The 17,797-nt window shown below is 42.3% G+C and overlaps 1 protein-coding gene across 3 annotated transcripts in view; it reads left to right on the top strand.

Annotated features, from left to right (window-relative positions):
- The window catches only part of PHACTR2 (phosphatase and actin regulator 2), a 67,724-nt gene that overhangs the window by 10,138 nt on the left and 39,789 nt on the right, over positions 1 to 17,797 (top strand). The window contains exon 1 of one of the 3 annotated variants that reach the window (XM_081905174.1): positions 3,060 to 3,289. The exons of the other annotated variants lie outside the window; for them this stretch is intronic. Coding sequence (XP_081761300.1) covers positions 3,247 to 3,289 — 43 coding nt within the window. The 5' untranslated portion in view covers positions 3,060 to 3,246. Of the gene's footprint in view, positions 1 to 3,059; positions 3,290 to 17,797 lie in introns of those variants that run through there. 3 annotated transcript variants of the gene reach the window in all.

Below are 17,797 nucleotides of genomic sequence, written 5' to 3'. Positions count from 1 at the left end.
ACATTCGCAACCCGCAGCGTTCGCAACCCACAGCGGCGCGTCTGCACGGGTTGCAATTTGGCGCTTCTGTGCATGCACAAAGCATGATTTAGTGCTTCTGCACATGCACGACTGCCAAAAACCGGAAGTAACCTGTTCTGGTACTTCTGGGTTTCGGCAGTCCGTAACCCGAAAAAACACAATCTGAAGCGTCTGTAACCCAAGGTATGACTGTACATCAAGGTATTTAATAGAAGCAGCCGCTGAACAGTCTTGGCATATTTATCAGAAATACTTTCTAAAATTCTCAGGTTAAGTCACTGACTAATGTGATACAGTATATGCTGTTTTGACCTGCAAATAATTTAATTCATATTCAGAAGCACAAGTAATTTTTTATTTACACTTCTTTTGGAGTGTATGCTCCCTGTTCCTGACACTTTTTAATTTTTTAAACATATTTTTGCTGCTATGGATATTATTATCTTATTAATAGCCAACATAATGTAAGTATGTTATAGAAAAGCATATAGTTTATATGGATGTAGGTGCCACTGTACAAGAGATTAGTAGCCTTTTTTTAAAAAAGTAGCTTTCATAGACTTATGAAAGCTTGCCCATAATGTCTTATAAGAATTATTTTTCTCATGCCAAACTATTTGCTGTTTGCAACCTAATCTGTTTTCATGACAAAATGCTTCTCTAGACCAATTAAGAAGGAGGGAGGCCTTCAAGACATACAGGACCTGCTCCTTGGACATCTAAGCTTGAAGATGAATATAATGTGAAAACAGAGCTTGTAAAGAATTCCTAACCTGATAAAATGTGAGCCTGGCTTCCTCTTGTTTCACAACTGAAATGGCAAATGTGCATACCTGCATAGTGAGTGCTGGATCAGTTACTTGACTTTCCCTTCAGCTGATGTTTCATACACTGTCTACATTTTTCTTTTGCTTTAAAAATAATTAAATTTATTTTTATTTCTTTAAAATATTTTAAACACTTTCATACCAATTGAAAATTGTGAGGGTAGTTTACATATTTATCAATACAGTTGATAAATATGTCATAGAGACGTATGGATGGGGTCTTTTCCACCACCCAGTGAGGATTTGTTGACATACGTTTGTCTCTGGAGACAATGGAGGACTGTGCCTTTGGGGGAGTGAAGTTAAACTGTTGGAAGGTTACAGCAGGGGTCAGCAAACTTTTTCAGCAGGGGGCTGGTCCACTGTCCCTCAGACCTTGTGGGGGGCCGGACTATATTTTGGAAAGGAAAAAAAAAGAATGAATTCCTATGCCCCACAAATAACCCAGGGATGCATTTTAAATAAAAGGACACATTCTACTCATGGAAAAACACGCTGATTCCCGGACCGTCCGTGGGCTGGATTTAGAAGGCCGGATCCGTCCCCTGGGCCTTAGTTTGCCTACCCATGGCTTACAGCTTCTGTTATTGCTGTAGAGACAGAGACAGGAGAGACATGTTTGTTGCAGCTGGGGCAGATGAAGGCATCAGGCTGTGATGCTACAGCTGCATCATGGTGTTTCTTTTTCCCAAGGAAACTGAAACCCCTGGAGTCTCTTGCCATTTGGGAGACTGGGGTGCATGCAACCATATTTTGTGTGAATGGCTGAGCAGATTGGAGGTGGGAGGCTCTCGCCAGGTGATGGCCTGCTACTCTGCTTGGCAGCTCAGTGTGAAACAGTTTTCGCCCCCTGGGAGGAAAGAACATGGAAATGAGTGCTTAACTTGTGCTTTATTCTGTTAGATTTCTAGAAGTGGTTTTACGTCATGTGAAATAACATTTATATTAAATAACCCCTCTTAAATAGCTGGTGAAACTCGCTTTGTTGACTTTCCATATTTTAACCAAGAAGAAAATGAGCATAATTTTAAAGGACAGAGGCACTTGTTCTTAATATAAACGTTCTTTTTATTAAGCGGAGAACATCTATGGCTACATTCTTTATCCAGTTAGCTGGGAATAAGACCCATTGAAGTCATTTGTATATAACTGCGCAGTATATATCCTGTTACAACCTGTACTGGAAACAATTTGCACTGGGAACTGTGAAAAGATGCTTCCTTTGTTCCCAAGACACCTGACCACCAGACAATAGGAAATGAAGCACAGAACAAAGTTATGCAAGATACAGAAGTAATTATTTGCCACTAGATTAAGGTACAAAATCCAATTCAAAGTTACAATCGGATTTTTCTAGAGAGGGTATGAAACAGCTTATGGAATTAATTTTAGATTTTGCCTGCTGTCCAGCACCAGATTAGCAAAGCAGGTGCGGAAATGTGTAAGATGCATTTTCCTGAGCAATGCAGTTTGAACTTTTGTATGCAAGGAAGTGTTGTGACTCACCAGGTGAAGACATGCGTACCCGTTCTCTCTCTTTTTTAAAATCCTAATGCTGGAATCCCTTTGTGTTTCAGTCCCATATCAGTTCCCTACAGGATCTGATGCATTGTGCAGTTCAGGCCCCAGACACTTGCTCAGATTTTTATCCATTATTCGAAAGCGCAATGCTTTATTGACGGAACTGTAAATTAGTCCAAAGGTCTAAAAACACTTTTTTTGTGGCACTGCAAATCCTTTAGTATTTAAGGCCCAAAGGACTCTTTCCTTTTGCTGCAAGAGGCTAGGATATCTACCTCTCTAGAGGCAATTATCTAACCTATAGCAGCAGTTAGCGCCAGCAGAAGCGCATGAAAGCGGCCCTCTAAGGTCGGGAAACTGAGCAGGGATAAGCCCCTTTGGGGAAAACAAGACCTTTTTGCAAACTTAAATGCCACGACTAAGTACTTTCCTTTTTTTGTCAACCGAGCCCTACAGGGTCGTTTAACACCGTGTTCTTTGTGCGAGCAGCTTAAAGCCACACACTGCAACTGTTGTGGCGCCGGATGATCTCGGCGAGGGAGCCTGGCGTGGCTGTACCAGCTCGGGGCTCGCTCCCTCTGGCCCGAGTTAATCTGCATAGAGGAATGACAGGCATTCGGCTGAGCAGGAGCAGGCTGAGCTGGGCGGCAGCAGCAACAGGCGGAGGGAGGAGCCGGAGGAGGGCTTAGCAACTCGCGCGCAAGGGGAGGCGGCAGAAGTTGCAAGGAGGAGGCTGCTAATTGCAGCGAGCCAGCGAGCGAGCGCCGGGAGAAGGTGCCATGAGCCCTCGGGAGCTTCCGTGGGAGAGGAGACCTTACCGAAGGACCGAGAGGGCGGCCTGATTGTAGGACCCCCGGCCCTCTGCCAGGACCAAGACATGGGCCAGACGTCAGTCTCCACTCTCTCCGAGCACGCAAGCGGTGAGTGCAGCGGGGGAAGCGGCGCGCACGCAGGCAGGACGACTCTCCCTCCCCACCCCGCAAGATTGATCGTGTTTCCTTCGCAGCCGGGAGAGAGTCTACACCAGCATTAATGTCAACCAAGTGTTGCTTTCAGATGCTGCTGCGCGAGAAGCAGACCTTCCCAACTGTACTATACAGGTTTCTTGATCCAAGGAAAAGTAGAATACAGCCTCTTTGGGGGGCGGGGGTCTAGCAAGAGTTTCTCTTAAAGGAGCAGCTTTCTTTCTTTCTTTCTTTCTTTCTTTCTTTCTTTCTTTCTTTCTTTCTTTCTTTCTTTCTTTCTTTCTTTCTTTCTTTCTTTCTTTCTTTCTTTCTTTCTTTCTTTCTTTCTTTCTTTCCCTGCTCCTCCCCTTGAAAGGAACGGCTTGGCTTGGCTTCATGTCATTTTGAATTGCCTCTTTTAATAATAATAATAATAAAAGTAATAAAAAATTAAAAAAAAACAACAACTTTTGGGGAGGGTTAAAGCTTTCCGTGAAACGCATAGTTCTGATTCTTTCGATTCCTGATTTTAAAAACAACAAGAAGAAGTAAGAAAACAACTGCTTTTTGTTGCTGAGATTCGCAGCACGTAGGTCATAAGAGTCTACGCCCAGTTTTTCCTTTTACACGCTTTATTTTGTTACCACAAGCGTGGTTTCCTATCATGCGTTTGCACTGTTAGTGTAGGCTCGGTGGCTACACATCTGCTTTTTTGCACATTCCTGTCCCCTCCCCTTTTGCACTGTTGTATTTCTAGTTATTAAAACTTAGAAATAAAGCATAGTTTCAGGGAAGGGGTATGTGTATGTGTTAAAATGTCAACAGTGTTCTGTTTTTTTAAAAAAGCCTTAACAATGGTAATCTATGTAATATTTTGTTTTAACACCCCCCCCCCAAAAAAAATCAGACGTTGGAGCTGACATTCTAATAGGAAAATGGGGAAACAGGGATCATTAACTTTTTATTTAATATATGTTGAGAATATTCAAGTTATTCAAGGCATGTTTTTTTTTAAAGGCTGTACTTGATTTAAATTGCTGTTCAGTAATCTGAAATACTGTTCCGTATCTGAAATTTTGAAATGTCAGCACACAAAAGAGTTCCATTAATTTAACAATGTATCAGCTAGTGCCTGCTAAGATAAAAGAAGATTGCACATACAACCTAAATTGATACCACAAATGTTTAAAATGTCTTTTAAAATTGCAGTGCCATATAAGAACTACCCCAGTTGTTTAAGTTTGAATCTGTGTGTGCTCATCTTACTGCTTTCCATAGAATACAAATGCAGGCACAATCCAGATAACTGCATGATTCAGAGCAGCTAAACACTTCACATATTACCATTAATGTAGGTACACTGATTTTTGAACAATGTGCACACAAAGTTTGGATGGCAGGTCTGCATTTTGTGTGTGTACCTCACATGGGATTTCCCATCTCTCTTGCCTACTGTCCCTGCATTGGCCCTAATTCATTCATATGTGTGGCAGAGATGTGGAAGAACAGGAAGTGTAGGTTGCTTGTGTTTCCTGTTTCTTCCTTGACATCACCCTGTCAGGTGTGAGTGATGAAATCTTGAATGATGTATGTAAATCAGCCCAACTCGTCATGTGTGGTGTGAGTCCTTAAAACAGTAGACTCCTGACTCATATGGCAGTTAAGAACACTTTGCCACTTGGCATGGAACAGCTTTTCTCAACCTATGGGTCCCCAGATGTTGCTGAACTACAACTCCCATCACTTCTAGTTAGCAAGGCCAGAGCTCAGGGATGATGGGAGTTGTGGTCCAACAACATCTGGGGACCCACAGGTTGAGAACTGCTGGATTAGAGGAAGGGAGGCTGCTATTGAAAAGGAATGCCAAAAGCACTGTTGGGTAGACATCAAAGGAGAGTTCTATTGGGGCCACAGAGACCTAGAATCTCTAAATATTTTCCTTCTCTGATGGTAGCTTCATGGTTACTGTGTATTGCTCATCATTGTACAGCACCCAACTGTTTTAGATGCTTTATAAACAATATTGTTTAATATGTGTTTCTATGGTGGCCAGTTTAAACGCAGATACCCCTCCCTCAGTACTTCTTGAATAGGGGAGCAGTAAGGAGCATTGTGTCGAGAAGATTTATCTATTTAAAAAATTACAGAAAGCTTTTCAATCAAACAGTTTATACCAACAGACCATTAATATAATTTTAAGCCTTCCCCCCACCTTGATTTGCAAATCCACATTTCCTGGAAGAACTAGGATAAGGCAGGGTGTGTCAGAGGAAGGAGGAGTCCAGATACACTTCCTTAGTTGGAATTCTTCCAGGGAAGCTGAGAGGAGGGGGGAAACCAGAATGTCTGTGAGGGGGCAATTCTTCTCCCTTGCACAGCCAGTCTCCCACTCTAGTTCAACATGCACTTAGGAAAAGGAGGGACAGATGGAGAGAGTTTCTCTCTTTCTCTCGTAACACTACAACGCACGGACATCCAACAAAGCTGAATGTTGGAAGATTCAGAACAGACAAAAGAAAGTGCTTTTTCACACAGCACATTGTTGAACAGTGGGATTTGCTAACAACAGAGGCAGTTCTGCCCAACAACTTGGGTGGCTTTGAAAAAGGATTAGACAAATTCATGGAGGAAAAGGCTCTCAATGGTGCCTCTACCTTCACTGTCAGAGGCCAGTGTGCTTCTGAATACTAGTGGCTGGGAACCGTAGGAGAGAAGGATGCTGTTATGCTCAGGTCTTGCACGCTTCCCATGGGCATGTGGTTGGCCAATGTGAGAATAGGATGCTGGTCTAGATGGGCCACTGGCTTGATCCAGCAGGCTGTTCTCATGGGCAAGCTGTTGGCAGCTGCGGACCAGACAACTCTCTCAAGAAGCCATAGTCAACCTGTGAGCTCCCAGTTACCAATCTGATCTACCACCTTTGCCTTTAATCTTGCTTAGATGTAACCTACTTGACATCTGAGGACATTGACCCTCTTCCATGAAAGATAGGCCTAGATTTTCAACATAAAAGAAGACTTAAATCCTACAGTGTGTCCTACTTGCTCACCTAATAAGGTGTTGTTTATTTTTTACATACAACTGTTTGTCTAACAGGTATGTTTCAGATGCTTCATCTAAATCATAAAATCTGTAACATTTTATAGATGTCAGTGTGATAAGTGGTCCTCAGATGGACCGTTTGTGGTATTTCAGCTAATCAAAGTTTTAAGCTTTTGAGAACTGCTGGATTTGAGATGGCTAAAGGGAAACCGCTACAAGGGTGATGTCTGTTTTTAGAATGAAATATCCATAGTGTGTTCAGGTATTTGGAGACAGCAAAGCAAAAGGAGCTGTGTAAGTGGGCACAAAGGGGACGCGGGTGGTGCTGTGGTCTAAACCACAGAGCCCAGGGCTTGCCAATCAGAAGGTTGGTGGTTCGAATCCGCATGACGGGATGAGCTCCCGATGCTCTGTCCCAGCTTCTGCCAACCTAGCAGTTCAAAAGCATGTCAAAGTGCAAGTAAATAAATAGGTACCGCTTTGGCGGGAAGGTAAACGCCGTTTCCGTGCACTGCTCTGGTTCACCAGAAGTGGCTTGGTCATGCTGGCCACATGACCCGGAAACTGTATGCTGGCTCCCTCGGCCAGTAAAGCAAGATGAGCGCCGCAACCCCAGAGTCGTTTGTGACTGGACCTAATGGTCAGGGGGTACCTTTACCTTTAAGTGGACACATAATTTGCACAGAAGACGGTAGCTATATTGTACAGTGTGATCATCCTGGGAGAATCAGTGTTCAAAACTCCCATTGTTCTAGGTGCATTTTGTGACACGGAATTTCATTAGTGCAAGCAATTTCTGAGCTCTGGGCACAGTACTGCACCAAAGATTTTAGATTAAAGCTGCAGCGTGGAAGGAGGGGAAGACCTTTTTCCACCAGCTACTCTCTGTAGACTGGAGAAGAGACCCTCTTAAGAATATTAGGGGGGGGGGTGTAGGCAGGGGACAGACTGGATCCTGTGTACAATGAACATAATATTTTAGCTGCAGTTCATTCATTTTCAGCTTTTATTCTGGTTATAAAAAGCACACCTAGACATTCTGTTGTTGCACCCATTATCTAGGTTTAAGGTGCTGTTTAGCTCCTAGCTTTCATATCTCAGTTTCCAACACTGGTGAGGATATCTGTGTGTTGGGCCATAAGGACAGCCACATACAGTGAAAGCCAGGAAAAAGAAATTATGGAGTAGGAAATCCATGGGCAGCCTTGAAGCTTAAAAGAAAACCAAGTTTTTAAAGACTTCTACAATTTATATTAGGTAATTTACAGATCTCTGGGGGCAGGACCAAATACAGGCAACTTCTGTATTTTTTCTGTATGTTTTGATTGACGTGCGGTCACACACATGTGTACACTGCAGAACCTGGAAGTGATCCTAAAACGTCACTAAAAGGTCAGGGTGGAATATTTTATGCAGGCCCCGCTGATGCGTGTGGAGGTCTAATATGTAACCTCCATGCAAAATGAGGATTGCCTTTATACAAATTCAATCTCCCATTTCTGGTATCTTCTAATTGCCTCCCGACCTCCCACCACCATTGCTTGCATTTGTATTGGTCATCAGCTGTGATAAATTCCCTCAAAGTGCTTTTCTTATATTTACACCCCAGATGTTTTGAGATCATCAGAGGAGGTGTGCTTGGAATGCACCTGCATTCTGAAATGAGGTTGGCAGCCATATCCAGGAACAGGGTGCTGGTTTTTGCCTCATTGTAGAATTTACTTCCAAGAGAAGCCCAACCAGCTAATTTTCTACTCCGTTCCAGAAATGGCTGGGGATGTGATTCCAGAGGCAGGGTTTTCTAGTTAATTGTATTTCTGGTTGTTTAGTTACAATGCTTACCTGTAAGTTGCTTTTGAGAGCTTCAGGTATAACGTGAGATATAAATGTTTAGATAAATAATCAATCAAAATATTCAGTCAAAAATATCTAAGAGTTTTGCATAACTTACTCTTCTTCTTGTGTCCTTTCAAGAAATTATGTTTAAAAGTTTTTTCTAAAGTTAAAGGGATAGGTTAGATACTGTGTTTTTCTCTTGCTTACTAATATACTGTATAAAGCATGCTTGTGGGCTTCAAAAGCTTCAAAGGAGTAATGCTCCGTAATAATTCTTCACAAAGTAATGCTTGGATCCCTTGGAACTGGTCATTTTGGTAACCAAACCTTTTTATTTGTCAGGGTGTTTTCTTACTGGGAAGATGGGACCAAAATATGTTTCCCCTCTCCTGTAATCAAATAGTTATTAGCCCATAGAATCCTGCTGTTGTTGTGTTTGGCAGTCAATGAAGGCAGTATCTTAGGTCAAAAGCTAGCTTGGTTTTCAGCTAGTTCACTCTTAGATCTCCTGGGGTTGGGGACTTCCTGTTTATGAACATAACAAAAGCATTTTTCCTATGTGCACACAGAGGAAGTTGGTCTTATGCTGACCGAGTAACCATGTCACTGACAGCTACTTACAAATACTGTAGCAAAGGTACTCCTTGTTTTAGAGAAACAGTAACAATAATTACCCCAACAAGTGAATACTGTATTGGTTGAAGCTGCATAAAAATAACACAAATGCTAGTGAATAGATAAATTGGATACATCCTATGCCTCTACTATAATAAATTATAGTAATACTGACAGAATAATTCAGATTTGGCCCCTAGATAACGGCTTCACGTATCTGTTCCTCCATATGTTGTACCACAGATTGTGGATATATTTTTGAGAGCTATACCTATAACAGAAGATCTGTGAAAACTTGCAAATAAGTGCATATGCTTCAGGTCTTATTTTCAGCACAGAATGTGCCTTGGTCTTCCTGTAGGAAGAAAAACACAGAGAGTGTGATCCTGTTGATTCTTTTGGACTCTCCAGTGATTTTTGATAGAGCATGCAATCTTTCTGTCAGAGCGTGCTATCCTTTCAGAGACGCTGGATGTGAATTTTGAACTGACAACTAGCTGGTAAAAAAAGGAAAAGTGTGTATCTGTGCACCTTCTTGTGTGTGATTATGTGGACCTATCCCCACCCACTTTTTGAATTTGCCTTCCAAAAGTTTTCCACGGGGAAAATATGGCTCTCAGTCTCAGCTCATAAGAGGTTTCCCAGTCCTGGATAAATACCGGTAGGTCCCTTTCCCTCACTGGTGCTCTGCTCAAGATTTCAGGTATTTTTCTTAGTGGAGTTGGTGAGAAATAGCCATTGAGAAAAATAGGTGTTCTGTTACTCTGGCCCTCAGCGCATGTAAAGAATCTGAAAGAACTACCAAATCGTGAAAGCATCTATGTTGTGTTCTCTGATGATGCCTTAGGGAAGAAAGTTTAGAGGAAAACAAATGGCTCTTGCCAGTGCCTTTGCTTGAGCTCCTTGAGATGCTTTTGTGATCTGCTTCGATCTTTGGCATCACTATGCAGTGGATCAAGATTTCTTAGCCTTGTAAGATAACATAAGCACCCATCATGGAAATCATTGATGTCCTGACTAAATTGGGGTTGATGGAGAGCAAGGAAGAACTGACTATGGTATTGCAACATCTACTTTTTGTACTCCATTGGATTTACCAATGAGTTTCAGGTCTTTTTCTGTGTATGGAATAGGGGTGGGGAAACTGTAGTCTTCAGATTTTTTTGGATTACAAAGTACCATTTGCCATGCTGATGAAGGCTGCTGGGAGTTGTAGTCACCTACATCTTGAGAATCACCCCCGGTCAGCCACTGCTAGTATAGAACATACCAATTGATTGTTGCCACAGTTCAGTTGGCTAGTAATGGCACTTTGACACAAGAGTATGAGCATACACCTCATAAGTGTTTGGCTGAAGCAGCACATTAGACAGTCAAAAAACTGTTACAAGAAAAAGATCCCTGTAGCACACACACACACAAACTCCTGTTTCTCTGTACAGTATTTGGGATTTTTGGTGAGCTCCTTTCTGCATCAGCTTGTGATTTCTGATTTTATCTGACCTGTTCTTTAAGGAAAATCACACTTCTACAACCTTCTTTCCCTTGATTATAAATAAAGCTCATAAGAATTCAAAGGTACAGTAAACAAATTTCCATTTGTCACAGTCATAAAGCCAATAGGTATACTATCACAAGAGTACTGTTGGGAAAGAGAATGAAGCTACTTTGAGCCTGTTTATTGATTCAATCGAAGATATCAGTATGGGCAGGACAGGGAAAGCACAGGTCAGGAGCACATTTACTCCCTCATGTTTGCCCCTGACATGATTGTTTTTTGGCTATGCATGCAAAAAGGCGAATAAGGGATGTTCCCGACTTTCTCCTGATGAGGCTCAATCTAATGTCTTTGCTTGCTGCCTCCCTGCTATATGCATTAAGTCACTGGAGCCTGCTCCTGGCAGTGTGTTTATTGTGTGTTGTGGCCCCTTCCTGTGGGCTCTCTCCACCCTTAAATGTATTAATGCCTTGTGTGTGCACTCTGTGTGTTTGTGTACACTCTCATTTATTGCCTATGTTCTGTGCTCCAAAATGGTGGTTGTAAGCAGTGCAAGGAGATTCAAACCTGTGTTTGTAGAACTTGGAAGTAAGGCAGTCATTGTTTGCTGTGACACTGGGAGTGTTGTGTCATCATTTTAAGTACTGTGTGTACAGCGAACCTGGGATAAGTTGCCATCTTGAGTTCATTGGCTCCCTTTGTGTGGGTGGGTGGGCACCATGTTTGGCACAGACTACGATTGGGAGGCTTTGGTGATGCTGGTGGGTGGTGTCTGCTATTTTAATGCCATTTTCTGATTGTCTTTGTTCCTACTTTTCAGCCTCCTCCTCGGCTGAGTGAGTGATGCCACACTGGCACAGAAACAACAGTTTTCCTCCCTCATATGTCACTGGTGCATAGGATTGCCCTGCCAGCATTTTTGAAACTTTTCATTGATGCGTTTTATTCTGCCTTTGAAATCTATGGGATTTCAGAGGACTTCACTCAGGCAGGGTAAAGGTAAAAGTAAAGGGACCCCTGACCATTAGGTCCAGTCGTGGCCGACTCTGGGGTTGCGGCGCTCATCTCGCTTTATTGGCCGAGGGAGCCAGCGTACAGCTTCCGGGTCATGTGGCCAGCATGACTAAGCCGCTTCTGGCGAACCAGAGCAGCGCATGGAAACACCGTTTACCTTCCCGCTGGAGCGGTACCTATTTATCTACTTGCACTTTAACGTGCTTTCGAACTGCTAGGTTGGCAGGAGCAGGGATCGAGCAACGGGAGCTCACCCCGTCGCGGGGATTCGAACCGCCGACCTTCTGATCGGCAAGTCCTAGGCTCTGTGGTTTAACCCACAGCGCCACCTGCGTCCCCACAGCTCAGGTAGCGAGATATAAATAGAAGTCTATATTCTGGGGTGGAGAACAGCAGTCCTAGGGGCCAGGCAGAGCCCTCTAGACTTCTCCGTCTGGCCCACAGGACTCTCCCTAGGCCATGACCCCACCTCTCCCCCTTCCTTTGTTCTGGTGTTTTTCCTTTCAATATTTCGCCAAATTAAGCTCACACTGTTGCACCCCATATTTATATGTTTGAAGGCAGGACTACTGAAGTGTTAGTATGGAACAGTGGCATGCATACACACATCCCTTCTCAAATTGGACACATTTCTGGTACATAAATTCAGAGGAGTGTTAATGAATGGTAATCTGCCTGTGGATTCTGTTTTGACTGTGATGTCATAGAAAATGAGTGCAATATTCCCTTGCTGCTTCACTCTGCAAAGTGCTGCTAGCAGAATACATTTGTATGTGTAATGTAGGGTTAGGGATTTGGCAAAGGGGATATTTATTTGGTAGGCTGCTGTTGTAGTCTTAGGGTATAAATTGCCATAGTTTCCAGGCTACTTTCTTAAAGCGCTACCCCCCCCCCAAAAAAACCCTGTAAACTTAAAAGGAAAGAAATAGTTGACAGTGTGCAGAAACAGGAATAGAATCAGATAAATAATGTTGTGCAAAATACTGGTGACTAACCTTTTGTTCGGCCTTGATGAGTTTAAAAATGTCACCAACCACTCCTTTTTAAATGCTTGAGAAAGATAAACTTACTTGTTCGGAAGCAATTTAAAACTGTATAGTATAAAAATAACTACTTCTGGCTCCTGATTTTTTAAACACATGTTTCTGTGAAGCAGAATACATTGCTATAACTTGGGAGTTAATTTATTTTATTTTAATTATGTGCTATAAGCCACTTAAAAAAATGAGAATATTCTGAAACATTGTGGGAGAAAAGGTTTGAAAAAACCAAAACAAAAACCTCATAGATTCAACAGCTTGTTCTTTCCTCCCATACCAGCTTCTTCGTTACTGGCAAGACACAGAGAAGGTATTTGCAATGAAATTAAAATCACATCTCTGTTGCCTGATTAACTTTCTTTCTTTCTTGGATCAAATGTCTATTGGTTGGTGAGGGGAATGTGCAAGGTTCCAACTCAGTATAGACCAGTTTGGTTCACATCAGCAAACCAAACATTTCCTCAACCTAACTGATGCGTACCTGGCCTCAGTGGCGTAGCGTGGGTTGTCAGCACCCGGGGCAAGGCAAGTAATTTGCGCCCCCTAACCCGTGGATTTGTGCCCCCTAACCCGTGAATTTGTGCCCCCAACCCTAACTCCCAGACGTTGCGCCCGGTGCGGCTGGCCCCCCCTGCACCCCCCACGCTACGCCACTGCCTGGCCTCCATTGTTCTGGTCAAAATAAAATAAATTTAAATATATTATATGACCTAGCATCTAGGTTTTGGTATATTGTGGCCTTCTTCTGCCAGTGTACTTTCCCCAAATTAATCAATTAATCAATTAATTACAATTGTATATTGCCCTTCATCCGTAGATCTTAGGATACAGTATAAAAATACAAGATAAAAACACAAAATACATAATAAAAAAAACTCCCTCCCCTCTCCCCTCCCCAAAACACATTGAATAGGGCATAGGAAGTTAATCAGCCCAAGGCCTGTTCAAAGAGGACTGTTTTCACCTGGCGGCTAAAGGTGTATAATGAAGGCACCAGCCGAACCACCCAGGGGAGAGCATTCCACAGCCCTACATATAATGCACTGCAATAATTCCTTAGTGCTTTAAATATTCCTCAGTATGAGATTTCTCTTATGATCATTTAAGTATGAGGGCATCTGCTTATGATCTGCCACTGTCATAGCCCCATGCATGACTTACTTGCATGTAGGGCAAAGCCATGTCGAATCAGGAGTGGGATCGTGTTTTTAGCCTCACTGTCGACAACCCATCTGCTTTTCTCTTGTCGACCACATATTGCACATGGTTGTCTGTCCTAGTGCCTCAGTTGCGCAGAGGACCCACATGTGATCAAGAGCTCGCTCACACGCTTAAGTTTCTTTACAGCCAGCTGCATTGTCAGAGAAATCAGATGAGATGTTGGAGACAGGGTAAAAAAGCCTAGCCTTGCTCCTGATTCAGCATGTTGCCCTACACATGACTAACATATGCATAGGCTATGCCTAGTTTGGTGCCTAGAGAAAACAAATGCCAGATGGAACATTTATATTAGGAAGAATTCAAGTGTTGATAAGATGAGTTCACACATTCAAAATGCAAGCATGAATCACAATGTAGTGATCCAGCCCAGATTGTTCCTTCTTGTCATCCCCCAGCTTGACTTCTGTTTTAGCAACTGGTAATACGCACACACTTTCTCTTAGAGGTATGAAAATGTAAGATCTGCACTGTACTTTTGGATTACCTGACAGTAAATTAGGTTCACCTGTAGTTCTTTTGCTTTTCCACATAAAACAGGTCTAAAGGGATTTTCCATAAGATAAGAAGTTTTTTCTTACCAAAATAAAATTTGGCTTTCCATCCCCATTCCTAGCATTCATATGAAACTGATTTTCACATTTATTGTGAGCAGCGCTTTTTCATGGAGGGATGCAGGGGTACACATACCCTAAACATTTTGTGAATCTAAGTTTGGCCTCATTGGGGGGCAGTATTTCAATATGAGTAGGAAAATGAGAGTACCCCTAAACATTTTTTTAGAAAAAAATCGCTGATTGTGAGACTAAAGCAGGCAAAAATAAATTAATGAAGAAGCATGCTGTTAACTGAGCCCTCCCTGATAAAACTGGTTTCCAGTGATCAGTTAAACAAAGCTTTAATTGAATAACTTTACGTTTGCCATTTTGTATTGAAGATACCATGCCTACAATACCAGCTGTAAATATTAAAGCATAAAACGTTAGTGTCTTTCTTGGGGTAGCAATGGGAGTAAAATACGTTTTTGAAGACTAGCTCTGAAGTCAGGAAACATTAGTATATGACCTAGAAATGGAGGAAGAGATGTGTGACAGCAGAGGCCCTTGTCTTATGTTGAGAGTATTGGCTGTTTACATGTGCATTAAAGATTCTACCTTAAAAATAAACAACCCATACTCGGAGAAGTTCTTTATCCTTGGGTAAGGTATACCCAAAAATTTTGGTGCCTTGAACTCTGAGTACTTTAAATGTGCTGAAATTTAACCATCATTAGAATTATATGCCACTATCTAACCATTAATTAGAATGAAAATTCTTGATGCTGTTGAATGTATCAAGAATGAAGCACTAGGTATATGAACTAGAAGCCTATATTTAATAGAGTCAAAGACAAGAAGAGGCCATATCAATAATCTGTTTCAGAATCCTCCTGGTGAATGTGGTGGTTTTTCCTATGGAGTTTTCCCAGCTTCACGCTGTTAATACTCTCCCTTCTCCGGGCACCAAATATAAAAACAAATGCTACTAGTAATGAGGGAATACAGTTTTTTTTTCTTAATTTAGTCATGCATAAACATCCAGAGGAATAAACTAGGTGTGTTATGACTCTACTACACAGTAAGTAGAGTCCTGTTACTGGTATTCCAGTAAAAAGCATAGATAGCGACTGTGGGCACGTTCCTTGCTGCAGTGCTTTTTTGAGGTAAAACAATGGTGTGGATAAAAATGCTATAGGTGCCAGCACAAAATGGCTGCCATGGGCAACAGAAAAAGAGGTGACAGTACACACTACCATGACAAAAATGTGTTGCCTTGCTGTTATACGCATCTGAGAAGAAGTGGGATGGTTATATGCCTGCCTGAAAACAACTGTGGACAGAAGAGCTCACTCTGTGTGTGTGTGTGTGTGTTTGTGTGTTTCCCTCTGTCACAAGTGGTGTGTGGCCATTGTTTGCCATATAAACATTTCTTCAATTAACTGCTCTGTTTTTATAGTTATGGCTAAGAGGTGATGTCAGCAGTGCATTCCAGACAGGAGTAACAATGCCAATGATACATTTTCAGTGTTGTAACAGAAATGATGGTACATAGGAGGCCATCAGAGAGCCATCATACCACTTTGGCTGTTTCTGTAGTGAGAAAGAATGGGACTGAGATGCGCCAACAGCTGGCGTAGGGGGAGGGGAGGGAGAGAAGGGAGCTTGCGTTGTTTTTGCTTGCCTACAATCCATAAAAAATTAAAAAGCTAAATCACATAAAATTATGTTTTTTAAATCTCTGTAAATTAAACCTTTTTTATAATCTTGATATTTGCGATTACAGTTTATGATGTTAAATGCAGAGATGATTGCGTATAGCTATAGTCCTTCGTTGTTAAGCCCTTTAATTTCCAGGGATGGCTTTTCAATGTGATACCTCTGCATTAATTTGGTAAAGAAGTTGGACGGGAGAGACTGCTCTGAGTGTGTTTCTGTCTTCCCCACCCCTCGCCATCCCCCTTTCCTTAGTAGAGAACTTGAAACATTAAATGAAACAGCTGTTTGCCATGAGTGAAATGTGATGCCTGATAAAATGGGTCTCTGACTGGCTCAGCTTCCTCTGTTCTGTAGGAAAGGAACCATCATTGGCCTTGACAGGATCCCTGTTCTTCTTCAAAGAGAAAAAAGATTGATTCAAAACAGCAACTATATACCTTTGCACATGACCAAATGTGACATAAAATTTAAAGCTGGCAAACTGAATTGTTTGGACAGGTTGCTGTCATAGTTCCTCTGATACTTTTACGTCAACCTTTGAGTTGTATCCATCGGTGATTTTGTACTAGCAGAAAGTGTTCCTTCTTGCTCTCCACGGTTCTGGGTGGCGACCCCAAGCCTAGGGAGCAGTTTTTTTGGGGAGTGCTGTGTGTGTGCTAGGTGGAGGGGGGAAATTGGGTGGCCATGCCTTCCTTGAGCAGAAGCATCTTTTGCTAGTCCAAACTGACCATATAACACTACCCATTGTTGCTGATGAGTTGGCAGAGAGTAGGAAATTGACCAGTTGGTGCTAGTGCAGCCACAGCCACTGCAGCAGCCATCTTTTATGACAAAACAGGATTAGACTACATATTATGGATTAAAGTTAGGGATGTGTGTGGCGCTGTGGTCTAAACCACAGAGCCTCTTGGGCTTGCCGATCAGAAGGTTGGCAGTTTGAATCCCCACAACAGGGTGAGCTCCTGTTGCTCGGTCCCAGCTCCTGCCAACCTAGCAGTTCAAAAGCACGCCAAACAGTGCAAGTAGATAAATAGGTACCGCTCCGGCGGGAAGGTAAACGGCGTTTCCGTGCGCTGCTCTGGTTTTGGTGTTCCATTGCACCAGAAGCGGCTTAATCATGCTGGCCACATGACCCGGAAAAACTGTCTGCGGGCAAACATTGGCTCCCTTGGCCTGTAAAGCGAGATGAGCGTCACAACTGGACTGGACTTAACTGTCAGGGGTCCTTTACCTTTACTTTATTTGATTAAAGTACAGTAGGTTTGGAATTATGTTGCACCTGGTTCAGTGATATGACTGCTCTGAAATTATGAATTATGAAAACCCCATAGTCAATTGTCAACCATTAAATTGATGTTTATAATATTTTGTTTATTATAATCCACACGTTCATAAAAATATATCAAGGTGCGTTTACAACATAGAATAAAATCGGCAAAAAAGCATCCACTCCACTGATTGGTTAAAAAGAGAACATTTTATATTGCAAAGGCCTCAAACAATATAGTTCTCAGAAAGCATCTGAAAGAAGGAAGGGATGGTTCCTGCTGAAGTGCTTCTGGTAGAGAGTTCCACAAGGCAGCGCCTGCTGTACTAAAGGCTTGGTCCCTAGTGAAGGTCAACTGACGCTTGGGGATGCGGGGAACCACCAGAAGTGGTGTAATACATTTTTGGGCTTCAATCTTGCTTCCGTAGGCATAAGAGTTTACATTGTGGCTGAGTGGGTTCTCATGAGAACTTTGAAGCTTGGTTCTTTTAGATACCACTTGCAGCCCTGTCCTAGACTTTTTTTAATGAAAAAAGCAGAACAAGCCTTCATGGCTGAAAGCACCACGTTACATCTAATATTCCACCTCTAGATGCTGTGCTCCTGATTTGGAATGTCACGTGGCAAATACATCAAGATCCAACCAAGGTAGCAGATTTTTAACATTGGATACATTTTTGAAGATACCTAACCATATTT

This window comes from Podarcis melisellensis (assembly GCF_964234715.1).
Source record: "Podarcis melisellensis genome assembly, chromosome: 3".
NCBI classification, from domain to species: Eukaryota; Metazoa; Chordata; class Lepidosauria; order Squamata; family Lacertidae; genus Podarcis; species Podarcis melisellensis.
Note: the sequence above shows the minus strand (reverse complement) of the source record. Positions and strands in the feature narration are given on the sequence as shown.